Source organism: Drosophila elegans, unplaced genomic scaffold (genome assembly GCF_018152505.1).
Source record: "Drosophila elegans isolate 14027-0461.03 unplaced genomic scaffold, ASM1815250v1 contig_208, whole genome shotgun sequence".
Classification (NCBI taxonomy): Eukaryota; Metazoa; Arthropoda; class Insecta; order Diptera; family Drosophilidae; genus Drosophila; species Drosophila elegans.
The window spans coordinates 23119085-23141343 of NW_024545578.1; the positions used below are offsets into that span (position 1 = coordinate 23119085).

Here is a 22259-nt window from a genome sequence, read left to right on the forward strand (position 1 = left end):
TCAGAGGGTTGACTGAATACTCTTACGGACCTAATGATCCTTAATAAAAAGGCACTAATTCTTCAAAGTCATTGTCTGAAGATTGTCAGCTATTGACATTCAATAATGATAAATTAACTGTTTGAAATACTTTTTTTTATTTATAAAAGATTGTTACGTTTTAATAAAAAAGGCTTAGACAATTAAAATTTAAATTTAACTGCTAGATATGTTATTCAAGCTATGCAAATATAAATATTAAAATTGTGTGTACACAAGTTTGAAGTAATTAAATTGCATTTGTAAATAGTTTAATTACGGGTCAATTAAATGTTATAAGCCTTTTATGTCAAATTACTCTTTCAAGGAATTGTTAGGAATTGTGTTTTTAAGTTCTTGAATAAATTGCTGGCAAAAGCTTATGTATTAATATTAATTGTTCGACTAATTTTCAGAAAGTTTTAAAAATTTTAGAGAAAAGTTATTTCTTATACCTTCAGATAAGTACAATAACTTCCCTCCCTTTCTTAGAGACAACATTTCCGCCTAATGCACCTTCATTATGTGCGCACCAAAATAAACACGTATACGTACATACATGCACGCAAATTGTTCAACAGTTTGGCGACTCAATTTGAACTTGACTCCAATTAGTTTCGAAGGCGTGACACAAATTGTTTGTTATTGTTCATGGCCTGAAAGCCATTTAATAATAGTAATGTAATTTTTCAATAATCGAATCTATCCACAGACCGAAGCAATTATTTCGGGGCCTTTTCAGTCGACCTGATTGGCAAACAATTTAAATGAAAAAGTGCAGCAGCAACGCACAGCGAAAAAAATGACACCCAACAACAAATTAAGAATCCGATGAAAGGCGGCAATTAAACGGTAAAAATCCAGTTGCCTGCTGCTTCAGAAACCCCTGAATATCCCGGTGCTGCAGCAGGTACGTGTGCCAACTGTCAATGCAATCAGTAGCCGTAATGCTGCACCGGGCGGACAACTCAAAAATGTAAATCAAGCATCGCTCTGATGACGTAGTCAGAAAATCATTAAAATGAGCCCACAACGGCACCAGTAGATCCGCCCGAGAAGAGTCAGCAGCGGTCAACAACACGGGACAGCAGATAGCAAAAAAAAAAAAGAAAAGTCTGTGTTTATATTTGTGTCGAGCAATTAAAAAATCATTGCAGCAGCAGCAAACAAGCGGGATAAGTTGAGGAGTTCGGGGAGTAATGGACTAGGGAGTGATGTTTAAGAGAAGCTAATTCTCTTTAATATTAAAATATTTTCAAAAAAAATATTTACATTTTTTTAAAATTGAAAAATCATTAAAATAAACTTTAAAGTTTTGTTTCGTATATTGTGTTAATGAAAGGCCTTTCACAAACTAACTGAAAATACCTCGCAAACACTCAAAAATAATTGTGGTCTCTAGGATCAATTATTTTATTTAATGAGTTAAAATATTTACAATTAGTTTGTACTAAACAAATATATATTTTAAATTGTGCTGGCCAACTAATGTTGCATAGTATATGGTCAGACCATAAGCTAGTACCGAGCTTTAATTTAAAAGCTTAATAAATCAGTAATTTATGGTTTGTTTTTGAAGTATGGGCTTTAATGGGATATAAATTATTTTCCAAATAAATATTCCCCCATGCTCCACTCGTTCAATGGGTATTGAGTATGAAATGCTCTTGTAATTGTGAAGCAGTCGCATCATACACACACAAACGCGCATTACTCATACGCCCTGGTGGCCTGCACCTTTTGTTAAAACTGTCGTGTAGCGGGGAGGGATTGGATAGGGGAAATCAAAGGGGCGGAAAAAGGGGAAGGGTTCGGGCGGGCAAAAGGCAGCTCTGGAGGCAACTGAGATTTTGTCGTTTCATTGTAAGTGAAAAGGATCACGACCACGCAAATGCGCAATTTATGTCGTCAGGTGCAGTCAACGGACACAGCTGTCCCTCTGCCCGCCTTCGCCATTTAACCCCCTTTCGCCGCTTATTTGCCTCCCCTGTTAGCCATAGTCAACTATCTGAGCCCACTCCACTGCTCCTCCAGCTGGTTCATCCACATTTCACATCCCCGGCGCGTGCAACACGTAAATGGCAGCGAAATTTATCAAACGCTTTATAGCCCAAAGGCAAGTTCCGAAGTTTTTGGATTGCTGCGGTGTGGAAAAGTGAGGAGGAGGCGAGGGCGCAAAAACTGGGGAATACGGAAAAACCGGAGACAGAGGTGCGGTATTCGTGGCTGTTGGGCTTAATCTTGTTCACATGTCACTGCAGCTTGTTTGGTCATAAGTTGGCCGCCTCTCCTGCTGCTCGTAGAAAAAAAGCAAGAAGAAATAATTGACGTGAAATCTGGTCGCCCGCCTTTTGCCTTTCGCCTTTCGCCTTTCGCCTTTCACCCGCTTTGTCCGCCGATTGCCACCCACTGCCCACTTTATATGCAGTTAATTACAACAGCGCTGACCTTGCGTGCTGCATGCCCCGCATTTGGCTTTTGTTCTCTTGCCATGCCGCTCACGTTTGTGCCAAAAATCTTAATTTCTTTGCGGCTCTGCGTGTCCATTTTCTTGGCCAACAGTTTTTCGGGGTGCAGCGGAAAACAAAGCGAAAGTCCTGGCCATCATTCATAATTGGCGTGCTGCACCTTTAAGGCGTATTTATGGCACAGTGGCATTATCGGTCAGCAGAATTCTGGGGCTTGCTGCTAAATTGCACGATGTATATCTAATTTAACACCCAAATTGGTCAGCAAGTGCAATTTAAATGGAATTTCATATTGGGGTCAAGAGAGAAATTTATAAATGGCATTGCAACTATTTTCGAGGGTGTGGTGCTTTAGATGAACAAAACAAATTAAATAAGAACACAAGGTGCAGAGATTTTCAAAGCCCTTGTTCATTTTCTAGAAAGCCAACAATTTTGTTATTCGTTTTTGAGCATTGGTTTTCCCTTTCCTTAATAAGTAAATGGCACGATACATTTTAACTTTCACAGAAAATTGGTCAGCTCTCGAAGTTGAATAAAATTTGTTATTTGGGTCAAGACAGATATTTCTTAATTGCATGGATTTCTGTTTTATGGATGCGGTTAAGGATAAAATATGTAACATTTTATATTCATTTAAATTTCTGCTGTACGGGTCTTTTATACAGTTTTAAATAAAATATATTTGTATAGCCATCGGCTTAAATGAAATGGTAAATATAAAATAAGAAAAAAAGGGTTCTTAGAAATTTGTTGTGCATTCTTTAGAATCTTATTAAATTTACTTAGACATTATTATATTTCAATTTGGCAGAGAAGATGTAGACCCCGAGAAAATTATAAGAATATGGAAATGAAAAATTGTTAAGGCGACAGCAAACTTGAATTCCTTTCAGAGAAAGCTAACAAATTCCATTAATGCTCGTTAATCCCATCCCCATTATTTTCCCTCGGCTTCGTGGAACAACAGAAGACGTCCGCTCCATTGTCTAAAAATTCTTCTATCCCATCCCACTGTTTTCCCGACCTTCGCAGCCTGGTTAGAAATTTAAATTTTGATTACAAGCTGTGAGCGCGAGCCACCCACTCCGTGTTCCTAGCGGCCAGCGGAGCAATTATTTGGCGAGCTTGACAAGGTTAATGCAATTTGCTGCACCCAAAATCATTCAAATTTCGCGGCTCGTCGAGACTGTCGTCACGCATGCCTGGTTGAATAAATTATCATAAATGATTTTGTAAACAGTTTGCGCCCGCTCTGCTCGGCCGCAAAATGAATTTATATTATTAGCCAGCCCGACTGCACTTTGCGCCTGGTCTGCTCCGATTTCTCGGCCCTCCCGCTCTGCATACTTTGCATGCATTTTTAATTTCCCTAAGTGAAACGCCACAAGTTTTCAAGTTGGCCTTTTTCGCGTGAGAGCGCCCGAAGTGCCGGCTGATTTTCTATGCATTTTCCCATTTGATGAGTATATATGTGCCCGCCGCTCCATTGTTCCTTGTAGCCTTTTGTACCACGGCGTAGAGCAGCCCGCGAACACACAAGGCGGATCCCCTTTGGTTGCCGAAGAGAGTGCCATCGTAAGTTTTGATTTCAGGCGGGCAGCGAATCGAGCGATGCATATCACTTGAAGAAAAATAAACCACCTAGTACCTATCAACTTTGTTTAAAAAGTTTTTAATTAAAATACATTTCCGACTTATACTGATCTTCTATTCACATCTGCATGATTATAGTGGCATTTTTTTATTTTAAGTAGTTAGATACCATTTATGAAAATCATATGCAGATCTGCTAAGGATTTTTTCTTTTTGTGTGTATAAAATTAATGGTTTTAAGTACAGGTTTACAGATCTAACGTCTTGATTTATTGTTGTGTTGATATTGTTATTATTCTCCGTTAATAAACATTTTTTGCCTGATTTTGGCAGCAATGAGAAATGTTGATAAAATTCAATGACTGTGCTCAAAATATTAAGCACCAATCTAACAAGAAATAAGCAAACATTGTCTAGTACAAGGAAATTTATGGTTGCCTTGTTATTATTCAATATAAACAATTAATAGGGTCTCCTTTTCTGTTATTCAAGCATTTGATTAAATTTTACAATTATTGTCTGTGGCCAGGCCAACACTTGCTAGTGTATACACACATATTTACTTCTCTAAAATCTCTAAAATATTTCGTTTACCTTCCATAGAAACTGGCCAAAGAAGTTATTTACTAATTGAATATGCTAAAACCCCAAACAAACAAAAACCTTCAAATATCCAGTATTTTTAATGGGAATGTCACCCCAGACTGCGAAATATATTTTATTTTGAGCAGCATTTTCGCAAGTGCACTCTGTATGCTCCATGCTGTGCTTTTGTTTGCTAGCCCCGGGCTATGGGCGCAATTGCCTTTGCCGTAGCGAGTTGCAGTTGAAGTTGAGGCCGGAGTCGGAGTCGGAGCTGGGTATCCCGCAGTGGAGCCCGGCGGAGAAGCCGCAACTTGGGAGACGAAGAGTACTCGGGGGCATCATTGCCGCATGGAATGATGGTTTTTTTTTTAGGTGCCCCCACTCTTTGTCTTGAGCACTGACAAACCCCGACTTTGGTTCACTCTCCGACTGCAATAGACGCATTGCCTGAGCTGGCTTTTGACTTGGTTGTTATCGATTAAGGCTTCCAGCAGCCTCTTCAGCCACTCCCACGCCGCCACATCATCAACCGCCCACAACGTTTGTCAAACGGAAGGTGGAAACTTTTTCAATAGTTGTTCCGGGACATGTAGGATGTGCGGACGCTTGATTGCTGTGCCCGCATGATGTGGATTTTTGTGGATTTCTTTTTGGCCAACTGCCTGGGCCAGATGTCGAAAAATGTGCTTTAAAGTCAACTATTTGGATAGCATTTGATTGAAATTTATGCAAAAGTCAACACACAAACGGACTTCTCGAAAAGAAAGAAGACCTTCAACAAATACATGGTTAGGTCAGTTATTTTTGTATTCTGTAGATTTTATGGCATCATCTAAAAAGATTGAGTTTTCTTTCCAGTTTTGTTTTACTAAAAAAAGAATGAAGACCCACAACAGTTTCGAACATTTTCTATTGTTTATGACTCAAGACTTGCAAAGAGAATAATCAATACTCAACTGATTAGAACAATTAACTATTCTGTATAATTGCATGTATCTAATAATCTTATCTTAAAAGGATAAGTTTTCATTTTGTTAACATACAAAGATAAAAATAAAAATAAATACCCATCGCAGAGGGTATTATAATTTCAGTCTGAAATTATACTATAGAATATAGCTCCCATTGGAACAATTGAAAAATCAAATGACAAAAAATTATATTTTTGCGGTTTCTTATTTTTTTGTTAATTCTTCGAGATGTAGTAATGGTTAAGTATTTTAGCACTACGGCTTAAATTTTATGAAAATCGAACGACTATATCATATAGCTCCCATGTGAAAAATCCAAAAACTAAAAACAAAAAAATTAGCAAAAAAAAAAAAAATAACTTCTCTATTTTTGTATTTCTTTAAAAAATTCTTTTGGAAATAGTAACAATTTGATAGTCCATATTTACGATTTTAATTTAATTCATATCGAAAAACGATATCATATAGCTGCCATGTGGACGATCGAATAATTAACTCAGTTTCAAAGTCAGCTTTTGCTTTATTTCAATTCTTTAAAGCGTTATCAACATTATATTCGACTTAAATACACAAAATCCTAATGTGTATTTTCATAAGCGAAGATTAAAGATGACAAAATAATTGTTGATACAAAAACAAACTTTGGCATATTGTACTTTAATTTACTTTATGTTCAGAATATCCTTGCTAACAGTACAATTTTGATCCCCTTGACAGCTTTCGATAGCTCGTTTTGCATATCGATAGGCTGCCAGCTGAGCCTTTTTCCTTAAAGAGTTGAAATTCCTTCGTTCTAGCCAAGTTGCTCTTAAGACCATCTGTTCTCTTAGCCCTCTCGACTTTCAAGTAAGCCCAAGCCCACTCGCAGTCGACCATAAAAGCTAAGACCTAATTCCCGACTTGCCCTCGCCCCAGGCGAAAATGGCGTGCTAATTGTTGGTATTGTTTTGCAGGCCTAGACTCCCACAACTTCGAGAGTGGGTGAATGAGAGCGAGAGAAAACGAGAGTGATTACATGCAAATATGCGGTACCACCGCCCAACCAACCCAGCAGTCCACCCCCAAGGACGCCCGCTGCCAAGGAAGAGGGAGCAAAACAAAGAAGCCAAAAGGCGAGCGCCGCCTTTGATTTTTAGGCCAAGTGACCAAGTTTTCTCACCCATTTTGGAGTGGGACGCTGACCGCAAAAAAAAAACGCCAAAACCTCGTATATAGTTTTATGTATGTTATACACACACACCACACTCAGTAAAATTATACCAAAATATTCAAATTTATATTGATTTTGCGCCTGACGTGAAAACTTTCACTTAAACTTCAAAATTATGGAAAACGCGAAATGCAGAAATGCATGCCAATCTGGGAACTCACCTTGAAGGCCTTGAACGAGGATACGACATAGAAGGCTCCGTCTTCCAGCTCGTCCAGGTGGTACTTTCGGTCCCCGTCCATGGAGAACACGTAGCGGGCGCCGCGTGGCAGGTCCATCTTGGGCGAGATCTTGTCGAGCAGGTTGTCCAGCGAGGTGACATCCCGCCCCGGGCGGTAGCGCAGCTCCACGCCGGGAAAGAAGGGATCGCCGTTGCGGTAGAACACCACCCGGCGGGCCTTCCAGTACGAAAGGTTGTTGTATCGCGCGGCCGCAGCACTGGAGATTTCCGGTCGGGACTTGGACCGCACCAGCGGCACCACCGGCGGCTGCTCCGAGTTCTCGCTCATGTTGTCCAGATAGCCGGGGGGGCTGAGGGCGCGACTCTGCCGCCCACTGGTTGCTCCTGCGCCTCCGTTCCGCTGCTGCCAGTAGTCCGGCAACTGGCACCGATCTCCGCCTGCCACCTGCTCGCCGGCTGCTAAATCCTCCGTCTCGTCATCGTACTGGGCGTTCTGAATCCGGAAGCTGGAGGACACAGGCCGCTTGGGACTCTTGGCTGGACTGCTGCGGTTGCTGTCGTGACCGTTGCCGTTGATGTTGCTGTTGCTGTTGATGTTGCTGTTGCTGGCGTGCTTGTTGATGTTGCTGCTGGCGCTGGTGTTGCCGTTGTGCAGATTATCGTCCAAATGGGGCTGCGTCGGTGGCGGCGAAACGTTTCCCTCGAGCGGTGCGTTCGGACTAATTTGTGGCATTGTTTGGCCGTTCAGAACGGACTCGTTACTGCCAGCCGCTAAAGCGCCTCCACCATCGACCTCCTCCTCGGCGGTCTGGGCCTGACTCAAGCTGGCCAAGTAGTCGTCGTTCTCTTCGTGGGACATTGTCCTGGTGTTGGTGTGTGTCCTGCTGCGCAGCCAGTCACGTCAGCGTTCTCTTAAGGCGCTTTCACTGGCACCTTGCGTGCTCGGTTTGTTGTGGTCAAAAGGAATCGTTAAGGGCAGCGTCGCGTCGACGCAATGCAAAACTTAGAGCTCCAGGAGGTTGGCCACTTCTTTAAGTTTTTGTTAGACTCCGCAGTCGCTGGTTGTCCAGCGAGGTGCTAAGTTGCTAGCTGAAATGCAAAATAATTTATTTGAAAATTTTCAAGTCTTTAGTAATATGAACAATGCTTAAGAAATCGCAACACAAATATAAGGGGAGTTAAGAGCCACTCAAAAGCTGTAATCTTGCATTGTATTTTGAAGTGTATTTTGAACTGAGTATTAATGTGATTTTACTACGGTAATTTAGGACAATATTAATTCAATTAATCTTTTAAAATAAATTTAAAAAAAATTTAAGTTGCTTACAAATTTTTATGTATTCAAGATTAAAAAAAAAAACAGAGGGACTGAGTCTGAGCTTTGTAAAATTAAAAACGTTAACATTTTATTTTTCTTTTCTTATTGTTTTTATTTTATTATGTTAAAACAAAATACCAAAATATTTAATTGATAAATATGTCAAATTAGTGAACAAATTTTGGGTGCAAATTCTCTATCTTATGTCACCATAATCAAGTAACATTGCATACATATGTTCCGCTCCTTGTTCTTCTCAAGCACTGCACTTAGAAATATCAACTGTTAACCATGTCCTCGCCCTCTGTTCAATCGATATGAAACGAGCTCTCGATGCAATGTGTCCAATGCTCCCATTGCCCAGGGCACTTGAGAGTCCCTCCTCGTGCAGGACTCCCCCTCATTCCCTCACAACTCCGGCACTCCACAGGACGATTCAATGGGATGTCCGGCGAGCACTTGCCACTGCCTTTGTCCCAGTAAACAGGCCAAAGAGCCCCACTCAACCATTCGGCGTGGGCACTACAAACATTCACACTTCTGCGGGTCGGGGGACAGGGGATATGGACAGAGTCCCGAGCTCACAGTTCAGGCTGCTCCTCGTCCGCTGGAGAGGCCCAAAATATCGCGTATTATTTGCCCTGCCTTGCCTCGCAATTTGGAAAAAAATACACTTGAAAGTGAGCGGTAAACATGGTCTAAAGCTTAAAATCATAAAATCAATGTATTTTTCCCTTTAATCAAGTAAGATTTAAAAAGTATATGTCAACTATTGCATTGATTCAAATATTATATATCTTGTATGAATATATGTATTAAGCATTTAAGCAATTTAGGCAGGCTTTTCTGGCTTAAAATCGTTGACACATAAGGCAACTGTGATTTGTGATTTAAATAACCGTGTAGGATAAAGGTATTTAACATCTATTCCTTACTTGAATATTCCCTATAAGGTAAAAAATGTTGTATGTTTCACTAAGAATATTGGATTTTTTTTAACAGCTTATGTAACCGCCAAATTAAAAAGTCTAAGTTTATGAATTTATGCTTAAGTTTTTATTAAAAAAAAACATTTTTGTGCCTAGTTTTCTAGCATTTTCAGCAGTGCAACGAGTGGTAAGCACCGAAAAATTGCAGACGGCAGGAAACAAGCCGACGACTCCTGGCTTAAGTGGCATCGGTGTTTTGTGTCTTTGACCACCCGGCACTCACACAGGCACACACAGCTAGGTTACAACCATTCATTCGCACACACACACACAGCCCGGGATCCAAGTCCTTTCCACTGCATTGGAATTTCGTGTATTTTACAATTGCAACAAAAAATAAATATTTCTTGGCCAGGGGAGAATTTTCACTCGTGAGCCCTTTTTCTTGATTTTTTTAATGGTTTTTTCACCTTTTTGGGGTGGCGGCTTGGGTTTTACCTGTTTTATGCAAATTTGTTTTTATTGCAACACGTTGCACGTTGCTTCCTTTGCTCCTCGTATTTATGGCCGTGGGTTTTTTCGGTTGGGCCAATGTGGTGTGGTGGCTTCTTTCGCGGCAATTAGGTTAATGACACTTGGGCCGGCGGTTGTTGCTTTGGGTTATTTATGCACAAACAGTTGTTGCTCTCCGCTTGCAGCATCAGCAGCATCCACTTTCGCTAATTGTCTATCAATCAGCCGCAATTGTCTCCACTTGTGTTCCGGCAAAACGGGGAAAAACACTCACTTATCGGTGGCACAAACACATTTACTTGAATCAAATTTAATGAACTCGATGGCGAGTTTATTAAAACATCTCGCTGGCAAGAAAGTTGGCCCAAACAAAAGTGCGAAACTTTTGCTTACTTTCCGGCGTCTACCGATGCACAAGAAGAAATTCCGTGTGGCAACTTTGCCGGTCAAAGTGTTTTTGAATTGTGTTTCGAGCTGCGCTGCCTGCTGGCTTTTCAGCTGGCTTTCCCGCTGCCATTCCTTCTGCTGCTGCTGTTGGTGCTGCTACTGCTACCTTTTGTCCACTCTAAATTTCCTCGGCGACGCAGCCAATTTTCTTAGAGAGTGCCTTTCTCTTTCTCCCGCATTCGCCGCGAATCGAATTACAGGTTCGCCTGTGTGAGTGACTGACTTATGGGGCTAACTGCCCAACTCCCTGCCCCCTGCTTCACCACTAATTGTGCCCTGCTTAGGAAAACCGCAAGCACACACACACACACACACACACACACACATACACAAGCACACCAACGGGGCCACTTGCTGGGTTCTCTTAGCCGTTTGGCTTTTTCACCTTTCTCATTGCACTATTGCCTGTCGACCAGTGGCGTCGCCAGGGGATTCCTTATCCTCTCTAATTATTACGTTCGCATGGGATACGGTATCCAGGAACCAGGATCCAGGAGATTCCTGGCTCTGACCGATTGATTGTGGGATTTTGTCTTGGCCCGCGTTGGAGTCTCGGCCCTTAAACTCATTTTCAAGCGGGAGCTGCAGGCCGGGGAAATGGTTACTAAGACATCGCAGCCCGAGCTACAGGAAGTCCTTTTGCCCCCTGCTGCGGAGTGGCTTCATGGCACTGTGGTCAGGCCCTCGTGGCTTTAATAAGCCACTAAGGACTTGGCTTAGGTGAATTTGAGTACCTTTACAACCTTTTTTTATAAAACACAACTGTAGGAAAAATCTCACAAAATAATTGTTTGTCAAATTTCTATATTTTCAATGACTTAATGGGGTTTTATAAAGTTGATTTAAGTTAAATATTATTTTAATTAACTTATCCTTGCTCTGCCAAAGATCTTTAAGGTCTTTGGCTTTTAATATCACCTTAATAAAATGCTTATCATAAAAATACTACATTTTCGCCATTACACCTAAAAGAGTTAAAGTTATTGTATAATAACTTATTTAAGAGAAGTTTCAAAGAAAGTATTTTGTGTTATTTGGACTTATTTGAAACTTTCTTTTTATTGAAAAACTTCTTCTGCTTTCTTTTTTCTATCACGAAGTATAATATAATATAAATTATGTCCTAAAATGGTTATAACAAGAAATTTTATTTGAAAGCTTACTAGTTATTAAACTTTGTTGGCCTTTCAATACGTAATTGATATTTTAAAGTTTAATTTTTTATGTTTGAAAGTAATATGCATTAGCAACTACTATTATTTAAATGTTTTATTTAAATATTGTTAATATACGAATTCTTAATTTTAAGCTTACTTGCTATCAAAACTCTGTTGGCCTTTCAATACGTAATTGTGTTTTATTGTTATTCGTTTAGCTTGCTGCAGTCCCTTTCTAAGAGCAACTTTTATAATCGAGTGACTGCATATGGCAGCTGGATTTATTGTAAGTAATTTAAACTTTATAGCTATATTTTCTAAATTTCCAAACACTGCACCACAGTGCTTGGCTTTCCGCCGCTTTCACCGCCATTAGCTCCCCCACTCCGCTTTGAAATAGTGAAACGGGGCCCGTTTCCCTAAGGGGAAATCGCAGTTTTTTGCTTATCGTGTTTATATTGTCGCAGTTGTGTGTGCCTGGGGCTTGTGTTCGTGTGTTTTGTCGTCGCCTTAGTCAGCAACGTCAACGTCAACCTCACGATCCAGCAGCACCTTATGGAGAAGGTGCTAGCGAAGTGGGGGGAAAGGGTGGCAAGGGGGCTCCTTATGCGCCACTCACATGCAACTACTTGGCCAAAACAATTTGTGTGGGATTTTCGCTGCTTTTGGCAGTGCTGTGAAATTTTCTGTGTCACGCTGGTCGCACGAGCAACAGTACCCGCAAAAAGTCAGCACCCACCAAGCCGCAGGAAAATTCTTTTGGCGGCTGCCGTTCGGGGGTCGTTCGGGGGTAATTCTTTCATTTTTTTTCCATCGTACAATTAGGCCAAACGTTTGTGGAAATTTGTTTTTATTACAATGCTATTACTCGTGAATTGTATTAGGCGGGGACTCTCCGTTAATAACTTTGTGAGTTTCCTACACCACCGAAATGCCTTCCTTTAAATTAATCACATTTTTGTGTGGGCGACGCAACGTTTGGTGAAGTTAATGTATTATTTTAATGCCATATCCGGCTGGCTGCGTGATTTGTGGATTTTTATCCATATTTCTGTTTAATTATTTCAGCAACTTACCGAAATGCTTTCACAATTGAATCATCAGTGCCAAGTCGCTGAGGATTATCTATGGTCCGAAAATTCGTAATTCTTTCGTATTGGCAATTTCGAAGTAATTTTCTCTTGCCTGACAGGGGTAAACTTTTAAGCTTACTTAGCTTCGATCAGCAACTTCATTATTTCCAGTTTCATTTTCAATTATCTAATTTCTCCCTGCAGACCCAAACTCACACACACTGAGGCTGGCAAACAACAAACTATTACTGGAGCCAACAGAGCCACACCCACATCAGTTAACAACTCAAATAAGCTTCCTTTCTTCTGCCAATACGACTCCCCTTTCCCTCCCCCTTTTAGCCACCAATCAAAGTACATACCAACATGAGTGTACTTAGCAAACTGTGATGGCAGCTTGGACAATTTCGGGAAAGCCTTGCAGTTTCTAGAAATAAATAGTAGACAATGTTGACACAGACTACTTTCAAATAAAAACGGATCAAAGTCTTGATCTTAAACAAACCCGTTTAAAACGAATTAAAATACGGGCTAATAAATGATCTATAAAAAAACCCCTATAGATGTACTTAAAGCATAAAGTATGTTGTTATTAGGGTAACAATACGAGCTACAAATCTATAACTTAAACTTTTTATTTTTCTTCCGCATTCTATATTTTGATTTTGTTCTTGTTACACATTAATAATTACTGTTTGGCTTGCAGAATATTTTATGAGGAATTTCACCTTTTTGTTCATTTTTTCGCAGACGTCTTGTCCTGTTTTTGGATTAGCTTTTAGCATCACTGGGTGGAAAGGCATATGCCATAATAAGCTCCTTCAATGCCCCAAAGAGCGGGTCGAGAAGAGGGTGGTGGCAAAGTGCAGGCTGCAGCACCTTGTTGCCATATGGCATTGTGTCCACATGAAGGACTCTGCTGCTGCGGCAGCTGCGCCAGAATCCACGAAAAGTCGATGGCCACAAAGGATGTTTTGTTTGCTGTAAATGCCCACTGTGCGGCAGCATGCACACACACGTGCTCACCTTAAATTTCCAGCTAATGTACTCACGTGCAAGCACCCACACATCCACACACCCACACATCCACTCACATACAGGGTACGAGCAAACAGAAAGTGCAATGCAAGCCACTAAAAAGTCCAATGCTGCCGGCATGCATTTTGTATTGCATACTTTTCTGCGCCATGGCCGAAAGAAAAGGAAAATGGCAGGGAAATGGAAATGGAAAAGGGGAGGGCTGAAAATGGGAGGGGGCTGGGAAAAATGCAGTGGAAAATATTGTGCAAAGGGCGCGGTCAGAAGTTGACAACGACAACAGAACAACCAACAATGAGGCATTTTTAATGTGACCATTAAACAATGGCAACGAGGACAATGCACACACACACATTCAAGAAAAAGAGAGGTAAGGAAACACATTGACTGCAGTGGACGGCGGCAACAAAAAGTTTACCCAACAAGCTAAGTTCTTTGAACTAAAATGAGTTTTTGGGTCAAAAATAAAAATAAAATATTTAAAACCAAATTAATTTTCGTTAGTAAACCCATTGACAACTGTAAAGGCTTGATAACATTTAATATAAGTTCATGGATATATATAAAATTATATTTAATAAATATATAAATATATCTTATGTACCTATATAGCTAGAATTATTTAAAATGTCAAAGTATGACCAGCTTAAAACCTTTTAGTTTAGTCAAAAAATTATATTTAAAATTTAAATTGCCAAATACCGTTTTAATTGGCAACCTAGGATCCCGGAAACACACTTAACTGGCTCATTGGGGTATCCGAAACAAGCCGAAGTTTCCCAAGACGTTAAATATATGTATATGTGCGGAAAGAAAAGGCAGACTTCGCATTCAGCTGCATTCAGCTGCTGTCAGTAGCGCGCGAAAACTTTTCAATACAAAGTATGATGCCCATGACGCTACTAAAAGGAGACATTGAAGAATGCGACAGCCCCGATGAGGCGACAGAACAGAGGAGCAGAGGGCCCAGGACCCGGACCAGCACCAGGCCAAGAGCCATAAGCCGAGCAGCAAGCCACGAGCCACGGTAAGGACATTTGGCCGAGCCATATATACAACTGAATGAACCGCAACAAAGGCACTCAACTGACTCCGATTGTGACTACGAGACTTCGTCAAAGACTGTACATACAAAAAAAAAACATAAGAATAATTAACAAACATTTTAACTTGTATAAATATAAATGTTTTTGTTTTTACCTGAATTATATTAAAAATTTTAAAAACTGTCAAAACACGTTTATACATACAAAATAAGCTTAATTACTTGATAAATGTATTGAAAATTTTGTATTTTTAAGATTAATTGTTTCTTGAAACCCATATTAACACCTAGGTTGCATAACATAAAATCTTATCCTTAATTTGACAAAAGTTAGAACACGACTTAACTATCCAAAGAAGTCTAAAACTACCGATTCCCTGATGCCTTAAGAAATAGTAACTAATTGAAAACCAGTTTTGTTTATTATTTCTACAGTGTACGTCTACGACTGCAACGCGAGCTTTGTCTTGCCACTCAGCTGTAGTAGCAACCACCACCCACAACCTCCCAGAGACGCTGTTGCATTTGGCCATGGACAAAACCGCAAGCAGGGCGAGCATAACAAGAGTTCTTTGAACGGAAAGGAATCGAGTTGAGGGAGAGGTGCAATCTAGGGGGTGCGGGTGGCTGACCAGGCAGCTGCCATGTCAAGCTGAATGAATGGATGGATATATGGCTGGAAGGCAAACCAACCACAAGCAGGCCAACAGCTTGGCTAACTTATATGTACGTATATGCAGTCGGAAAAAATGGTTCTTTGGCTTTAGAATGTTATAAGCATTTGCGTAATTAACAAAATAATCATGGGCTTTACTATAGATCATTATTAATAAACTAAAGCAATTAAAAATTGTCTTCATTACATATAAATAAATTTTCTTAAGGAATTCCAATTTTTAAAATTTTGTTTTAAATATTCTCTATTCTTAGCTTTAGGGAACTGTTCAATGTGACTTAAGTATACATTACTATTCTCTTTGGATTTTTTTATTTCTTTGATTCAGCTGTTGCCAGAAAAGCAATCGTAGTGCCAAAGTTATTCAATTCTTTTCAGTGCTCAAACGCATGCTTTGGCACATAGGAATGGAGAAGTGGAAAAGTGGAAAAGTGAAGATGAGGGGTCCTGCGAACGCATGTCAAGCTGGTCGGCCAAGAAGAAAAGCTCATGTGCTCGAATGTGAATGCGACCAGAATTGTAGTCGTTGCCGTTCTCATTTTCGTTCTCGGACTCGTCCTCGAACAAAAAGCAAAAAGTTTCAATTGTCTATGGCCGAGAATGTGTGAATGCGATTGTCCAAGTTTCTCATTTGCGGCAAGGGCTTGGATCCGTTTCGGTCTCGTTTCCTGTTGCATGTGGGCACAATTAATTCTTGTTGCGTACATGCAGCACATGATCGTAAGCATAATGCTGATGCAGATGCTGATGCTGATGCTCATGCTGATGATGATGGTCATGCCTTATGCGGCCATATTGTGCAATCCCTGGCCTGATAAATGCCCCACTTGACCCTTGCCTTAGTTAAGCCATTTCCAACTCGTTTCTCTATCCGTTCGGATTTGGATTTCGAGCCCCGTCTTTTGTGGCCATTGGGGGGCATATCTCCATCACAGATAGTGTCAGCACCAGAAACTTTTGCCATTAATGAGTTATGCAAAGCCCGAATGGAGGCGGGTGTGCACTTCGAGCCACATCCAGCATCTTAGAAATTTAATTCAAACCTTGGTATTTCGATTAACCCTCTCAGACAATATTTGTTTCAATGTTCGGAAAGGCGAATGTGAAACAAATAAATATTTTATAACTTAAGAGATATGGTATACAATAAGCTGAAACAGATATACTACAAACTAAAAACAAAGCCAATACTGGGGAAATGTCAAAATTTAATTAAAATCAGTAACTTATAAAGCCTCACAAATTTATTAAAAAATTAAATGTATTAAGACGACCCGCTTTAAATGGGTTAAGACTTGGTTTGCCTTTCTCTGCATCTTTTGTCGTTAATAAAGCAAATGACCAAAAAGTTTTCAGCCAGGAAATTAGCATTTGGCAGCATTCGCTTTCAGCCAGACTGCCTTCTTTCTGGCCACAATGCTCCCTCATTTTCCTGGGGAAATGCAAATCCCGGGCAAAGTGTTACGGTTTCTCTGGATTTTTTCTCGCTTTGGCCACCGCGCAGTTGATGGGTAGCCATGATTAGTTTAGCTCGGAGGATCGCAGCCAATCCGCCTGTTCGCGCCACATGCCGCATACAACAGGCCACATGTTCGCGCTGTTTTGGCATCAAATGTTTTGCACTGGGGCTCGGCCTTTAATATGATTGCAATTCGAGCTGCGGGGCGCCAACGAAGCACTCGATTTCTAACGGCGGGATGGTCAACTTTTGCCGCCACTGCGGCAATTCACCAATGGTTGTTCATTTTTGCAGCCATTTTGATGTCTTATTAAAAGGAGTACTCAATAGAGAACGTATTTCCGACTGGATTGTTTTCGTAGAAGTGCGCTTGCAGCATAAACAATTTTAACAACTTGTGTAAACATTTTGCAAGGTCAGTTCAATTTAGTTTTATAACATTGCTACTAACAATCTGCCTTTTCTGGTCTAATTCTCAGTGGAAATTATTAATTTCTGTATACATTTTCTTAAATTTCTTTATGCCATTACCTCCAAAAAATAATCATAAAAACCAATATTGGTCTTTATATTTTAGTTGGCAGATACCTGACATTTCGCTTAGATGCGATGCTGTGTCTTTAATCGAGAAGAATTGCAAAAGGAAATTACGGCGACAGAAACAATTGCACAGGAATGACATTTCAACTGGCCGCTGCACATTAGTTTCGCTCGGCTGGGCCCAAATGGCTTTTGGCCAGCCGTCAGAGTCGTCATAGAGCTGCTGGCATTGGACCAGAGTCCTTCCACCTTTCGGCTTCCTTTACTTTGCGGTAATTAATGTACATATGTATGGGTTCGCCTGAACGTGTGTGCACGAGCGGGGCGTCAATTACTTTGGCTCCTGCAGTTGGCCGGTTACAAATTACAGGCTGTGGGGCCTCGCCTTTCATGCGGAGAGTCCTTTTTGCGGTGGTCGCTGGAGCTTTGTGAACTTTATTGGCAAATCAATTAGGTGGCTTCAAATTGTGTTTGGCTGGTGGTCAGCGCTTAATTTATTTGATTTCATTGAACGACTGGCGAGCGTTCTTTTAAATGAATGCCAAAAGTTTTGATCATTTTTATACTATACATATTATTTTTGGCTCTACTCATGCCAGATGTTGTGGTCCTCGGTTCTTTGTGGTTGTCGTTATTGCCAACAATCAGTTATGGAATGTGGCGAGAGGGGGAACTTTTGTTGGGGGAATAGCGTAAAATTTAATTAGCTTTAAGTGTGTTGGTTGCGGCGGTTGTTCAGCCGGTTGTTGTTTGCTACGGTTTCGTAATTTGTTGTTAATTACTTTTTGCAGAGCGGCTTTTTATTGGAAATTAACGCCAGCAGGTTTTCCGTATTTCTCTGTGTATATTCCTATTTGTTTGATTTGCAAAGGGGGTGGGGGTGGGGGTTGGCCCTACTTAAATTGAAATCAGCCATAAATAGGCATTAAACTTGGTACATAATGATTTTAATGGCGGTTTTCTATATTATGCTGATTACTGTAAATTTTCGGTTTCAATTTGCCCGTTGCTATCGATTTCCCCCTTATCTTTTTAGCCGATGTTGTTGCCATTTGCCGCTGTCTTTTTTCAATTTGCCACTGTTTGTGTGGAATTCGAAATAAATTTATCTAATGACTCTGCCATTATTTGCTTTCTGGGGCGCGCATTTATTTCGTGGCAATTCGATGCGTTGATTTATGGGTTCGCATTTAAATTTGCATAATGTTATTAATTTGGGTCAGACAACGAATGGCTTAAGATGTCCTGCCCGCGATCTAAGTGGACAATCATAATTTACTTACGGCTGCACTTCTTCGCAGGTGCAATGGGAATTATAGCTTTTTTATTAAAAATATAACATAAATTGTGTGATAAATAAAATGCATATACTTTCTACAACCTCGTATACAGTTATTACTTATCAAGGTATGAGTTTCTATAATGTCAGGTTACTCAAAAACCAATATATGTGAATATCTTGTCACAAGCCTTTCATTATTTTTTGTTTACAATTTGGAACTATAAATTGTCTTTAATTGAAATAATATTAATTGTTACCTCCAACAACAGCCTAAAATCAAAAGAAATGGGTATTTCAACATGTAACAGCATTTGCTCCGAAAAACGTACGCCAGTTCGGGTGATTGTGGGACGAACCCGGGATAGTGTGACTGATATCTTCACTAAGTACCGCCGGAAGCTGGGCGATGGGGCCCGTCAAGCGGTGGAAAGGGCCAGAAGTCGACACCGCGATAACCTAATCATGCAACCCAGGTCGCAATGTATGATCGAAGAATACCGGTATGTGAGTCAGATATAATTTTTAGTTATGCTCTTTTATTTACTCTGTTGGTTTCGAATTTAAATCGCAAACTGTGCCGCGGATACTGAATGTTCTCATCGAAAGCAGGCAAAATCCATTTGTGTTTTTATGGCTTAGCTCGCGATTAATTATTACAGCAATGTAAAGATTAAAAAAAAAATTGTTTCATCTTTAAAGTTAATTTAACTCTATTGTCCTTAGCATTATTGAAAACGTGAACATGTCGTGGGAAAATACTAAATGTTATAATAATGTTGTAATAATAATTGTAATAATGTTAAGGACTTGATCCTAAAATTTGAAACGGCTAAGGATACTTTAATGACGAAACGCTAGCTCAGCCAGATTAACTATTTAGCATCTAAAATTCAAGTTATACTTTTTGTCATAAACTGTTGTAAAAGTAAATCTGATAAATTTTTTTTAGATTACGTAAAAGCATTGGCTGCGAAGAGATTGCAACTGGCTTTCTTTTGCTGATGATCCTGCTTATGTTGTTGCTGGGACTTTACCTGGTCAGAAGGTATAATCATACCTTTGCCTACGGATCAGGCGGGTGCCTATCGACGATTTTTTGGACATACGAAGAATGTATTATAGTGACCTAGGACAAATCATTTCATTTTTTTACGCTGTTTATTTGATTGTGGCGAATAAAGTGCCCTCCAATACCTGAACCTCCTATTTTGGGCCAACTGCCAAAGCCTATTTGCACCAATTTTCCATTGTCAAAGAGACGACCACACAGCCAAAAAAGAGTAAACCCTTATATCTCTACCTAATTAGGCCGTTGGCAGTTTGGCTCTTTTTGGCTCTTGCCAATCATCAAGCTGTTTAAATAATAAATCACTTTAAAATTAGTTTGCCAACTTGTGGAAGTTGAGCGACAGCAAATTAGTGAAAGTTAATTAAAACTATTTAAATTGCAAATTATTTTAACGTTTTTCACACACCCACACACCGGGTGAGCTGGAGCTCTGTAAAAAGTTCAAACGTAATTCACGCATACCGCCCACCAAAAGAAAAGCTCATGCTCACCCGTACGAGTGTATATATGACTTTTCACAAAATGTTTAAATGAGGGAAATTAAAAGGGGGTGGAGGGCTCACCGTGGAGTATCTAAAAAAATGTCAAGTTGCCGGGCATGGATGGGAAAGTCAACCGGGAGGGGCGCAAAAAAAAAAAAAAAAAAGGGGGTGGCGGTAGGCGTTGGGGCGTGTACGTGTGGCGCAACAATTTGCATATAAAAAGGGTTGTTAGACTTTAAATAGCAGGCCTGGCCTATTATATGCATTAGGCCCCAGATATGGCGGGGCATTAAGATAAGGCACTTACGCCCAGCTTACCACGCTCCGTATTCCGTATTCCAAAGACCCGGGTAACTCCATACAAACCGTGCGCACAGTCACCTACGCAAAAGTTAATTTATGCGGGCATGTCTGCATCACCCCTCTCTTTCCGCCCCACAATTTCTGTCTCTTTCGCCGGGAGTCTGGCTTGTTGAAATTTTAATTAAAGAGAAAATATTTAAGGATGCAGCAGCAGTAGCAGTAGCAGTAGCAACAGCAGTACCGACAGGAAGAATAAATAAAAAAAGAGCGAAACGAAGCGAACCGAAGTTGAATGGAGTCGACGGGGTCGGGAAGTTGCAAAATAACCCGCATACTCTAAAAACTTTTGGCCTTGTAAAGAACTCCGGCATCATCATCACTTGACAAGTACTTAGCTTCCGCCACTGACTTTTGCTTAATTCCTAATGATGGAATCCCAACTGCATAGCACGTAAACAGAAGTGAAAAAAATAAAACATCGCTGCCAAAGGCTTGTGTCATAAACGTGAGATAATTATGCTGCTGGCACGATGAGATCCAAATTGGGTTTGGGGAAAACGTTATACATTTTTTATTTTATTATTTAAGCATGCCAGCCCGACTTCCTATGTAATGCCTCTTTTTTTCTCGTTTTAATAGATCCTTTTTAATTAGATACAACTTGTTGGGCTGGAAAAACACTCATATTATATTATATTTTTACGCACAACATATTTGAAAATGAAAATTTATCAAATAATTCTGTATAAAAGCATGTTTTTTTATTAACAAATAACCAAGTCACGAACACATTACTAAAAAAAATCTTTTTTTTACCACCACGCGCAACGCTTGTTGATGTTAAAAACTGCTTCACATAACTGAAAATACGTTTTTTATATAAATAGCACGTTATAGCACGAATTGAAGAATACTTTAAAATAATTCAAATAAAAAGGAAAATAACCATGTTAATGCTTTACCTTTTTAATATTGGCTAGAGATACCAATCAGCTTTTTCTATATAAAGGCAAATGACAGACTACAAAAATGAACTCCATTTAAAAAAACTCCGAGGAGTAGAAATCTGTGTCCCAAATCGAACACTATTTAATTAATTATCGTTCAATTGCCTTTGCAGCGCTTGCAACTCTTAATTAGTTTATACTTCCCGTATCTTTCACTTCGCTTTGCCGGAAAATCGAGATCTCCGGCAACATTTAACCTTTGGACTGGATGCTCCAATCCTCGTACTGGTATTTCAATTAGCAGCCTAATAGAGGCTGAATGACTTCGGACCCTGCAACGTGCAACAACTGACCGCAAAGAAGGCACGTCGACAGCCTTCAGTTGCATGTTGGCCAGTCGGCCCGCATCGCTTTTGGACTGCCCGGATTTTTTCAGACTTTAGTCAGGAGATCACTGGGCAAAATGGCTGGAATTCAAAGCACTTGGAGAAAATATCATAAAATGTTAAATGAGTAAATATTACATTAGAATTCAATATAAATTTAACAATAAATAATAATAAAAATAATATAAAGATATAATAAAATACCTATCTTAATGCGCTTGAATCAGTATAGTTATAAATATTTTAATTTAAGATAAGATTAGGATTTTAAGATTAAGATAAAATCGTACTTATAATAAACTGTTGTCTTTTTTGTGTTTCTTTCAATTTTTACATGTTGACCAAATAACGAGACGTATATAATATAATAATAGTACTTTGGCTACACTAAAAACCAATTTAATTTTATTGGCAAAAAAAAGGTTTTTTTCTCTGCTTTAAAGCAGCAGCAACATTTGCAAATATCTCAATTGAAGAGGCCTTGCTACGTGAAGTCCTCCACCTGATGTCGTCCTGTATTTTTGGGAGAGGGTGTATGCCTGTAGGACTAAATGTTGACCGGGCTG

At 39.9% G+C, this 22259-nt stretch overlaps 2 protein-coding genes and 1 long non-coding RNA gene across 3 annotated transcripts in view; 1 reads left to right on the forward strand and 2 right to left on the reverse strand.

The window, feature by feature from the left end:
- LOC108136150 (echinoderm microtubule-associated protein-like CG42247) overlaps positions 1-10228 on the reverse strand; it is a 45713-nt gene extending 35485 nt beyond the window's left edge. Inside the window, exons 1-2 of the mRNA XM_017257145.2 lie at positions 9775-10228; positions 7010-8118 (exon numbers count right to left, since the gene is read on the reverse strand). Coding sequence (XP_017112634.1) covers positions 7010-7888 — 879 coding nt within the window. The 5' untranslated portion in view covers positions 7889-8118; positions 9775-10228. The remainder of the gene's footprint in view (positions 1-7009; positions 8119-9774) is intronic.
- A 1998-nt stretch (positions 10229-12226) lies between these two features.
- Positions 12227-12578, reverse strand: LOC108136052. The gene is made up of 2 exons (XR_001773940.1): positions 12470-12578; positions 12227-12413 (listed from the first exon to the last, which is right to left on the reverse strand). It is a non-coding gene; the product is annotated as an uncharacterized LOC108136052 (long non-coding RNA).
- A 6104-nt stretch (positions 12579-18682) lies between these two features.
- LOC108136049 lies at positions 18683-19712 on the forward strand. Its single transcript, XM_017256980.2, has 2 exons — positions 18683-19006; positions 19456-19712. Exons 1-2 carry the CDS (start codon positions 18792-18794, stop codon positions 19634-19636), a joined length of 396 nt encoding a protein of 131 aa, XP_017112469.1. The 5' UTR covers positions 18683-18791; the 3' UTR covers positions 19637-19712.
- Positions 19713-22259: the final 2547 nt, after the last annotated feature.

What these genes read in the sequence shown, in the direction of transcription:
- LOC108136049 (XM_017256980.2), top strand. Translation starts at nt 18,792, where the DNA reads ATGGGTATTTCAACATGTAACAGCATTTGCTCCGAAAAACGTACGCCA. An exon ending in TGTATGATCGAAGAATACCG is followed by an intron (nt 19,007 to 19,455) that starts GTATGTGAGTCA and finishes AATTTTTTTTAG; the next exon opens with ATTACGTAAAAGCATTGGCT.